Below are 11,544 nucleotides of genomic sequence, written 5' to 3' on the forward strand. Positions count from 1 at the left end.
CAGTCTTAACCTCCTGCTAAAGCAAGTTCACCTCAATCGGGTTGCACAAGAACACATCCAGGTGGCTTTTGAGAATCTTCAGAGGAGACTCCACAGCCTCCCTGGGGCAGCATGTGCCAGGGCTATCTCACCTTTACAGTAAATAAGTTTTACCTTGTGTTTAAGTGGAACTTTTTGTGTTCCAGCTTCTTTCCATCACCCCTTGTCCTGTCACCAGGTGCTACAGAAAAAAAAGCGTCACCCCATCCTCCTGACATCCACCCTTTAGGTACTTTACAACTGTTGATGAGATCACTTCTCAGCCTTCTCTTCTCCAGACTAAACAGCCCGAGATCTTGCAGCCTGTCTTCATATGAAAGATGTTTCAGTTCCCATATCATTTCACTAGCCCTCCACTGGACTCTTTCTAGAAGTTCTCTATCACTTTTGAGCTGGGGAAGCAGAAGCACACATGACTTCTGGCACACTGAGGCACCAGACCAGCCTGTCACCTAGTCCCAGCACTACCAGCACTGAGGTCCTGGGTGAGCCAGGAACTATGTGATATTGAAGAATTTACAAAGCCACTCCAAAGGAAGCTTGTGGCTTCACACGGCCTGCAGAGGAGTCCGGGGAAATGGAGTTTTGGGATTAGGCCCCATTGGACATTTGGCTAATTGGCTATTGACCCAAATTATTTACAATGGAGATAGTTGTCTACAGATTTTAAGATCTTAATTCTTTGGGCATTAGACCAGCTAAAAGAGGCTAAGAGAAGTCACTGAAAGCATTGAGGTGAGCAGCATACCAGGCACGACACTGAGTTCCAGCCCCGGTCTCAGCCTGCAGTAGCAGTGGCTCAGGTGACCTATCCCTGTTTCACCTGCAAGGGTGAACAAGAAACCAAACCAACCTCACCCCAGTCAAAGTTTCAGTCCATGAAAACTGACTGCAAGGATGCAGCATTACTGTGGGGAAATCTTGAAGATAAGGCTCGATCTTTGCTATCTAGAGAGAAACCGCTTCATGTAGAAATGTGTTTATGATATTAATGCTAAAACAGTTCCATTATAATGACAAGCATGATGTTTCATCAAAATTCTTCTGAGATTTATATGTGCTGTAGCTCTCCTTCAGATGGAAGTTGGATGTAAAACAAGCATATGTTTCTTGTTACAACACTGCAAAAAATTTCATTGTTTCTGGGTTGACCGATTGGAAATGTGAAGAAATCTGCCTGCCATAACAAACAATCAAAACCTGTTATTAAATCCACCGTGAAATATAAGAAAAGAACTTCCAAGCGAGGCGCAGGTTTGCTTAAAAGTGATGAAAACAGATTCAAGCAAAAACTGTCATCAAACTATGGGATTAGACTCTCTTAATTTGACATGCACAATTTAGATGTGCCAAAGATAGCGTGAACTACAGAAAGACCTCAGTAATTTATGGAATCTGCATAGAATTTATATCCCAAAAAACTATATTAGTAAAGGTTTCAGAGTGAAGTCAGGAAACACAAGATGCACTGTGGCTTTGTGTGTTACATTACCTTAAGTTGCAGGTACACATTTAACCCATCAGGAACTCTCTTTGATTTAGGAATTCTTTTCAATCCTCTCATGCACAGCTCAACCTTGCTTTCGGCACTCCCCACACATGGATCAGCTTTTTTAGAAGTATTTCTCCATTTATTGTCAGAGGACTAATGACTGTGAGGTCTTTTGCAAATCTGTGAGAATCCTTGTGAGATCTGCTCCTGGTACCACCACCTGTAGTATCCATTGTGTGTATGGATGAACGCCAACACTTTCACCCAATGTTTTCAGAACAGATCTACTGAACCTAGACAAAGATGAAGTTACTCTGCACTCCTGTAGATATAGTTCCAAACACCGTATATTAAGCACTTAGAAAAATCCTTGTAAGTTTCTGTGAACCAATTGTCTTGCTCAGTATTACAGAACCACCTCACTCATGATGGCAACAGAAAGAAAACAAACGAGTTCTCCAAACAAAAGCGCTCTTTTACCATCAGACTTTCTTTTAATCTCTGGCAATCTGACATCCTTTACTGTTACCAAGCTCTTCCTCCTTAAAATGAGGCAATTTTGCAGACAGCAAGCTCATGGCTGCAGTCCTGGATCATGCACAAAGGAGCACAGCCTGCACAAGGAATGTGTCAGGATCCCACATAGAGCTGCACAGGTGTGATGGAAGCATTACAAGGAAATTACAGATCTGAAAATTCCTAATTTTTGGAAGTCCATTCCTTCACATCCCAGATATTTTCAAGGATGAACTCAAGGATCCAAAAATGGCAATTACACTGACCCTTCCACTTGTCTTCAGAGCTTTCATACAAGAAAACTCCTGTTTCTTCTAGCTAAATGTCAGTAGCTCAGTATGCAAAACAGAATACTAGAGTGAAATACAAAACTTCTTCAAAGTCTCTCATCTATTAGCCAGTAGCACAAGCATCCAAATCGCACATCACGTATTCTAGATAAGAGTTTACGGTTGCTAACATAAAGCTGCTACAGCTCCTGGTTCCCAGGCAACGGATATCCCTCTTGTACTTACTGCCTTCCTCCCTGCTTCTCTCTATTTTTAGATTCTCTTAAACATCTCAAAGAATACATCTCTATCTGATAAAAAAAATGACATTTTCCTTACTAGTATCATTCTAAGATACAAATAAACAGCATTCATTGAGCTTTTTCAAAATACTTCCACAGGAGACTACTGCACATTGTGGGAACTTAAAAATGATCAAAGTCAGAAGCATCTGAAAACACAACTAAATGAAAGCTGTCAAACAATGTCAGCCTTGGTGAACAAGCAAGCTCTTAACATGGCTTCCTTTTCTCTCCTCCTCTTGAACTGCTATAAAGATCTCTTTAAAGATCCTTTCATTAACTTCTACTACTTGCCTCTGACTTAAATATTAGATTTAAGTCTAAAGAGGTCAGTGATTCCAGGTGCCCTAGGTCAACATGAAGCATGGCTGCTTTGCACTCTCAAGGTGCCCAATGACAACAAAACTGTTTTCTCTAAACCAAGTAATTTCTGAGAGACATTTGAGCCATGTTAATCAGAACACAAGGTCAAATAAGCAGATGCTGTCTTTCTAAAAAATCCTAATTTTTGTAGAAGTTTGACCAGCTGTGCCTTTTAAGCACTACCTCCATTAAATAATTCAGTCTTGTAACATTATTCTTACAGATAATGAAATAGTTCTATCTCTAATTAGAAAAAATGGAGTATCTGATAATTTCAGAAAAGGACGTGTGAAACTTCAGGTGCTATTTGTCTCTTGGAAGAAAACTATTAAGCTCTCAAATATACATCAACTTACATATGCTTCAATCTCAAACTGAAAGAAACCTCACATTCTTAATATAACCTCCTCACAGACTTTTAAGGAACATCAGTGATGCAGATATTTTTCCAGCATTTTGCTTTACTGCACCAGGCTGCAAGGTTTTGAAATAAATATTTCAGCCAGAGATCACTGTATCCATCCTACAGATGTAAGCAACCGAAGCAAGCAGAAGCAGCATTACAAGAGTGATGAACAAAGCTAAAAGACAGTTTCCATCCTAACTTCTAATCCAGTATTGTATTATCTGGTCACACCAATTCAAAACTACAGATATTTTTTGCTCCATATTTATGTAATTCTGTTTTTTTCTAAACTGCTCTAGCTTTTGGTGAACTGATTCTTGCATTTGGCAGACAAACATGCACAGCCAAAAGAAAAAAAGCAAACCTTGGGACTATCACACAAGATTATGTACTGCACACAGAGGGCTGTATGAGGGGCTTTGAATTTCACAAGTAATACCAAAGTGTGTCTCAAATTAACAGTACCATTAAACCATGGAAGACTAAACTCAAGGTCTTCAGCCAGCAAGCACTGGTATTTTATGGATACAACTAAATTCCTTCTGGTTTTAAGCACAGCTTGAACTCCACGTCTTGTCATTAAGCCTGACAGTTTATAATGCTTTATACCAATCACTGTAAACAGTATGCTTCAGACTATGAAAAAAGTATCTGGGAAATTAATTACGCTGTTGAAAGCACATGTGACTACCACTTACATCCTTTAATGGGATAAAAAGTCTCACAAAGCTGAGTCTTCTAAGGATCAACAATGCATAGAGTATAAAAACCTAGTCAAAACATTTCCTGTGATTCAGGAATCATCTATCTTTTCCATTACTGTCATATGTATGTGCTTAGGTGCACAGAATGCTACACTCTGCTGTCTCACAATGCCATTGTAACACCAAGCACTGGTTCAGTCTTGTCTCCCGGGAAAAGTGATGAAGGAAACAACCTCTTTTTAATTCAAACACAGGAACTAGCACCAACAACCTTGTGTGTTTCTTACCTAGCCTTAAATAAAACTGCAGAAAGCAGCTGTACTGTGAAAAGAGTACGAACCAAAAAGCTGGAATGAAGACTGCATACCACTAAGCTAACATGTAATGTATATGCTCATAGGAAAGATCTGAACATTAACTTGTTAATGTTTACAAAGAACTCTTCCAAGTAGATTTTATACTTTGACATGTTTATTTTAGTTGGATGAAGAGATTCAATGAACGAGCTGAAACAGTATTCCTCAGCCTCACATGTGCCTCCCTGTAGACTTTATAACCAAACGTTTAAAAATATCAGAAATATGTGGCTATTTGCATGAAGTTATTTCTTGTTCCATGCTTCTCTTTCATGTCTCTCACGGATTACCTCTTTTAGGTACGGTTCAAGGTAATGCTTATCCTGAAAAAGAAAAGAACACATTTTAACTTATAGGGAGCTCCATAAAAATCTCAAGCTGTTTCTATAGATTAACTGGTTTCTCAAGCCTTGTCAGATTTGACTAAAACTGAGCCTAAATAAGAAGTCCGACATTACTGACTCTGAAAAGGTAAACTTTGTATTTGCCAAGTCTGCAATTACAAATTCTTTACTGCAGCAGCCACTAATTCCTTATGCCTCGCCAACATTAACAAGCAAAATGATGCTTTCAGCTATACCTCTGCAAACAACATCCTTTTGGCAGACATCCAAATGTACAAAACCCTCTTTAATTAGTTCAAAACCTAACTGCAGTACATTGGAAGGAACTCAGTTTTGAATTTAACTTCTAAACACTACCATCAACTTGGATTCCATAGGATATCCTGACTGTTTTTAACGCTTACAAACCAAACGCTGCTTCAGGAACTATACTCAATGCAACAGACACTGAAATATAACCAATAAGACCACAAGAAACTGCCTCTGCTTATATAGAGAAACATAATATCCTCACACTATTCTACAGTCAAAAGTTTAGTGATAAGATTCCTCTCTGTTAATCTGCAGATAATTGAGATGGACAGCAATGCACAGTCTGTGAATCAATCTACTACAACCCCCTCAAATTTTAATTACACCTGACAGGAAAGGTGTAGCTTGTTTTTCAAATTACAAGATGACAACTCAATGCAAGACATCACTTCTTGGCATCTTCCTGAACAAAAGCTTTGGCTCACGATTTTCTATAAAATTCAGAAATTAATCAGAAAAGGGAGAGACTTTTTAAATCAATTTCCACATTTGCTGTGGTGTATTTCTTTATCTGATAGCCTAGAAGAAATGTTTTGTCTGAATACTGACAACGTGCTATGGCTCAGAGTTGTAGTTTAAGCTTTTGTCATCTTGAGGGAAAATGTTACAGCTTTCACAGAAAAACAGATTTTTCAACAGCATTCAACAGCTGCTTTTCCAGATGCATCCTACAAGACACACACTCGATTACTCACTACAGAATTGCTCACAAGTGCCTATCTCTTCACAGATTGAAAATCCCAACGATCAGTTGTAGCAGTGTCAGTGCAGATCTCCACCTTGGAAACAACCTGTACACATACCTCTTCATACTTCACCCACTGGTCTTTTGGAAGGATCTGATGTTTCAGGCTTAAGTCGAGCGCTCGCTTTATACGAAACATTCTTTCATTGTAAAGATGTTCTGGAAGTCTCTTCAGTGCTTCTTTTACATCATCATCTTCATACAATGTGTCATCTCGCATTAATCCTGTACCGGGAAGATTTTGCAATATCACTGAATAACTGTTCTTACTTAAGATGTGGGATAGACCCAGGTGTTTCTATACAACATCAGTGAAACACTTCTAAGGCAAAAACATGAAGAAAAACCAAGGCAATCTGTAAGAACAGAACCGCAAATTGCTCACAGAAGACAAACATCAAACACTGGCTTTCACATACTCTATTTACCTTTCCTAAGGAAGAAAAGGGAAACTGGATATTTAAAATGATGTGTTTCCTAAGAGTATATATCTACAGAACAATAACTACCCTCGATCTGAGGACTTGTGTTCCTTTAATTTTACATTTGTATTTAAGATGATTGCCTAGGTAAAGGGCTTAAGAGCTCTGAATCCACTAGTCAGTTAACCACAGATGTGACTACCTCAGTACCGAAGAACTGTTCTCTAAACTCCACTATATGCATGACCACTAGATCTCTACTGAACTGTATAATGCTATGGAAACCTGAAGCTAGATGTTTGTGCACAAGCTGGTTCCCTCCCACATCACCCCAAAATAGAAATTAAATCACAGAGAAGCTCTTAGTTTGCTCAAAGCCAAGAAGACCCCCTCATACTGTTTGTGGAGCCAAGGATTCCTGAAATTCCACCAGCTCTGCTTGAAGTTTCAGTCTTAACAACACAGGACAGAAAGTGACTTCTGTAACATTGAAAGACTGGTGCAGATTACCAAAGTATACCTACTTGACTTGTGGTTACAGGTTTTGATCTCATGTGACTGAGCTGGCAGTAAATCTCTCAATAAAACAGGAATTTCTTTTGAGGCTACATTTCCTGAATTCAGTTATCTAACTTATTTTAAAGGCATGGGGAGTATGGCTGATAATCACCAGATTAAATTTGGTGTTTCTCCTCAGTTTTCAGTCACATTAAACAAACATTAACATTTGTAGAAATTGCAGCAGAGAAAGATAAAAAGAGGGGCTAACCATGGCATCTCTGGAGAACAGATCTAAGCTCATTCCTTTACAGTTGCCTTGCTACTTTTTTCTAACTTTCCCAAGGCAAGTGTGTTAAACTTCCTTTAAATTACTTACTCATATTGTGGTCAGCAGTAAATTACAGCATCTGAATATTCCGATTCTCTTGTCCTTCAGAACAGTTGAAAAAAACTTGCTGACAACAGTTTGAAGACAATACCATCAAGGCAATCTCGTGTAACTTAAGCAAGCACTGTTTTTACACCTACCTCACCACTTCTCAGGGTGGACAGATATCAAGTGAAGTGTAGGGTGATACAGAGGCCAGAACTAACTAAAACCTCTTTTGCACTTTGGATAATTGGCCTAAGTATCGCAAGGCAGACTCACTGCTATCAGCAGAAATCTCTCCAGCTTCAAGGGCAGCCTTTGGGTTAGAAGATATTGGCCAGTAAAAGTGACTTGGTGGGAAAAGAGAAATAATCAAGCTTTCAGGACTGCTTTGCAAAAGTATTTTCAACTGCTCCAGTTTAACCTTAGCTGTTATAATTTATTCCCCTGAAAACAAGAGCAAACACAGAAAGCACAGAAAAGTCACTGATTGATTACTAGGTAGCAATGATGGCAACTGAAGTGACTGCTTTCCTCCTCAAAAATAGTAGTTAATCTTGTCCAAAAAGACATGGCAAACTACACGGACTTATGCCAGTTTAGAGTCGTAACATTTGCAGAGTTTGTAAAACTCAGTGAAACACTTACCAAGTTTGTTGAATCCAGCTGCGTTATAATACCACTTGCGAATCCTGTCTATCAGGCGACCACCTCCTGCAACTGAATGGGACCACCATCAGTGGCATAGCAAGACAAAGTTCAACATTGACCCACTACTATGATAGTACACAAATACTTTCTGGCCTACTTCAAACACAGCAATGCAACACTATCTCGACTTTGAATCTGAACACTTATGACTCGGCCTCTCTGCTTTTCAGTACTCCTTAACTGACACTGAATGAGCACTTGTTATGTACAATTATTTAACTTCTGTGCCCCAACCGTACAGCACACACAGAACATTCATCAATAACTGTAATTCTGAAGTAAAGGGTGCTTACACGTAATGAAGTACAATGCTGTGCCAAATACTATTAAAGCAACCCAACGAGGGGTCCAGAAATCCAAAAGCAGCACAATATGGTCAATGCAGCCAGGACAAGCAACCTTTCACGACCTTAAACCAGTTGTCTTACCAAGTCCCTCAGTAGAATCATTGCTACGTGTGATATCGTTGGCACCATTAGCATACGGCCGTATTAGCCTTTATTCCTTTGTACTTTAACACTTAAGAAGGACTAACGTTAGCGGCATCTCAGGCTGGACTGGGTATCCGGGCAGGGCTGCAATCCTCGACGCCCCTCCGGAACAGTCCAAGGCAGCCCCCAGCGCTCCCAAGCTCCTTCTGCCTCACTGCTCCTGGAAAGCCTCAGTACCGGAGGCAGGCTCCCTCGGGTGGGACTGGGCTCGTCCGGGCTGCGTCGGCAGTGCAGCACCCACGGGCGCTGCCCGCGCTCAAGGGCACGCGTCGCACGCGGCCTGCAGGCCCCCCACCTCCAGCCACAGCGCTCTCGCTTCCCGGCGAGACACAGGCCGAGCTCAGCGCCGCAAACGTCACGGGACCGGCCCCACACGACCCCCCCTGACCGACCCCCCAGTGCCTCCTCACCCGACGCCCTGGCCGCCATGTTGACCTCGGCGCGGCGCGCTGCCTGCCGGTACCCGCAGCGTCCCGGGGGCGGGGGCGGGTCCGGCAGTGCCGCCGCAGCGCTGGCGCATGCGCTCCGGAGGCCGCGGCGCGGGGCAGCCGGGGGCGGGGAGACCGGCGGCTCCTCCTCTGCGCGTCAACTACGAATGTGCCCGAGGACGGCGGGTGCGCGTTGGTGTCCGCCGTAACGAGCCGTCCGCTCTCCAGCCACCCGTTAGGCCCCTGTCTGGCGCCGGAGCCCCGCGGTAGGGGCCCGGGCTGCGCTGAGGTGATCAAGGCAAGTCCATGCTTGTTCTGGACAACGTGAACAGCCGGCTCCCAGCGCACGTCCGCTGCGGCACCTCCGCAAACTGCCGGTGGCTCGACGCCGCGTTTTGCCGCCACAGTCGGAGCCGTGGCCCTGGCTGGTAGCGCCCGTGGCCTCGCCCGCCGGTCTGCGTGGCCACGGCTGCCACCCGGGGCCTGCAGCGTCCAGCGGCCCCGGTGTATGGTAATGTGGCCCTGAGTCAAGGCAGCTGAACTGGTAGACCGTTAACAGCACACTGAGCGGTAGAGGTGAATGTTTGCCAAAGCTTTGTGAAGCACAGTAAGCAAAGCACCAAGTCCACCACAGAAGGCTCGGGTAACGTAGCTGTCAGGTGAACAAACGGCTGTTTTCTGAGGGACAGATCATAGCCTCTCCCCAGCAGCTCCTTCAGAAACAGACTACTGCGTTTTTGAAGACAAATGTGTGCCATTATTCTAGGAATGCTGCTATGGTAGGCAGTTTCAGTAAGAAAAGCACGTGGCTGAATGTGATACGCAAACAAACGGCACGGCTCAGACTGGACATTAGCTGAACAGAGTCTTTGCTACACCGTACCCAGCGTGCCTCAATTAAATCACAAGCTCAAAGGCTGCTAGCCCTTATCAAGAACTGCAGACAAAAGATTGGCAATGCTAGGCCAAACTTTTCTTCTAAAGATTTTTTTCATCTTAAAGCAAAAAGTATTTGGCGTGATCCTCTCTCCCCTTTCCTTTTAGCACTCCCATAAAATCTTCTGCTTGCTTTCTTCATGGCATTTCTGGGAAGCTACTTTGGCATACGCTCACACATTTAACATTCCAAAGAAACTGGTTCAAGCTCTGACTGCAATCATTTTTGCATGTAAAAACACTAAAGGAATTAAAAGCTCAAAGTTTGAGATACTCAAAATATACACATTCCATAATATAATTTATATTAAAATGTTTTGTCATGTGGTAATATAGATCGTGATAATGACAGCAGAGTAAATCTGCAGAAGCAAACTCTTTACTTTGGCATTACAAACCCACATACTTTCTATTTTTTTTTAATAGAAACATTTCATTTGTACTAGATTTTGAAGCTTACAGTTTCTTACTATCATTTAATACAATCAAAATCTAGGTAAGCATATTGAATTAGACTTATTTTTATTTAAAAGCAGGGAATGAGTTTAGCCATCACATTTCAGCCACCGCTTTAGATGAAATTCATTATATGTTTCCACCAGGAACAGTCTACTTAATAGAGGATTCTTCCCAAGCCAATGGAATGGGAAACATGAGAACAAAAGTCAAAAGAAAACATCTCGGATAAATATTGAAGACAATGAATGTGGCTGTTTACTGTGTTTCAAGTGAAGATGCCCCAGTAAATCATTTTGCATCCTTGCTTGTTCCAACAATGCTCCTTTTCTTGGGTTGTAATTCAAATTTTTATTTTGGATAAGAGACTCGAGTTTTAATCCAGATGCACTACTATTCTCATTTTTTAAAATGTCCCTAACTTTACATTGTTTCCTACTTATAAGAATTTAACCATTTGAATTTTATTCTGCTATCTCCATTCAAATTGGTGTTTCAAGCTCCAACAGCAAGCTTTTAGAACACTGAGGCTTCTTCATTAGATAAGCTTAAATCCAAATGAAAAAAATCTGGATTTCAGTTTCCTGATTTTTTTTAACTGAGAGAATGGAAACTTCTAATAAACTATCAGAGTTTGCTTTGGGGTTTAGTCAGTTCCTTGACTTCGCCCAAATACATTGTGAAGGGACTGATAATTCCCCATCACTATGGTTTGTTTCTTGGTAGGATTAAGTACTTTCAATACTCCTGCAACTCCAACATTAGCATTTACTTCAGCTGCCATAATTGAGCAAGGTAATTGTCACCTAAGTATACATTACAGCCTTTTTTCATATAGATACTTATATACTAAAGCCACACAATTCTCATTGGGGTGGGGGAAAATTGCTTCCCTCTTTCAACAAGGGGAAAAGTGGCTTTAAAAAAGGTCCTTCTAGACTTCAGAGACATGTATAGTTTCATTTTTTTGTATGCAATTTTTCTAGGTTCATTTTTTTGCATTGATATTTCAAACCAAGTTTCACTGCACAGCTTTGAAGATAGTAACTTCAGCAGCCAGCTTCACAAAGAAACACCTCTGTAACCCATTGAAGAATGACTTTTTGTATGAAAGACTTCACATATGTCACGGTACACTTTTTTCTACTATACAAGGAAAAGAATAATTTTATTAGCTCTTAAATAAAAGTAGGTAAACACATAACTTCTTTGTCTACTGCATTAGCTGGTTATTGTAACTTTTGGCAGAGAGGGTGACCGGAGAAACAGAGCAAGACAAAGAATGAGTCGGTAGCCAGTTTTTCCATAAGAACAATAAAAAACCCAGAAGCATCCATTTTAATTTACTTTGTATTCGTGTGCAATACCACTCACTCTGAAT

The 11,544-nt window shown here is 41.4% G+C and overlaps 1 protein-coding gene across 2 annotated transcripts; it reads right to left on the reverse strand.

The window, feature by feature from the left end:
* Positions 1–4,544: 4,544 nt before the first annotated feature.
* Positions 4,545–8,863, reverse strand: LOC104553975 (cytochrome b-c1 complex subunit 7). Of its 2 annotated transcripts, none has more exons than XM_061995973.1 (4): positions 8,754–8,863; positions 7,790–7,861; positions 5,907–6,073; positions 4,545–4,770 (listed from the first exon to the last, which is right to left on the reverse strand). In XM_061995973.1, exons 1-4 carry the CDS (start codon positions 8,770–8,772, stop codon positions 4,693–4,695), a joined length of 336 nt encoding a protein of 111 aa, XP_061851957.1. In that variant the 5' UTR covers positions 8,773–8,863; the 3' UTR covers positions 4,545–4,692. The 2 variants fall into 2 exon arrangements, with proteins under 2 accessions (XP_061851957.1, XP_061851956.1); XM_061995972.1 differs by lacking the exon at positions 8,754–8,863 and adding an exon at positions 8,388–8,591.
* Between the last annotated feature and the right edge of the window lie 2,681 nt (positions 8,864–11,544).

Source organism: Colius striatus, chromosome 4 (assembly GCF_028858725.1).
Source record: "Colius striatus isolate bColStr4 chromosome 4, bColStr4.1.hap1, whole genome shotgun sequence".
NCBI classification, from domain to species: Eukaryota; Metazoa; Chordata; class Aves; order Coliiformes; family Coliidae; genus Colius; species Colius striatus.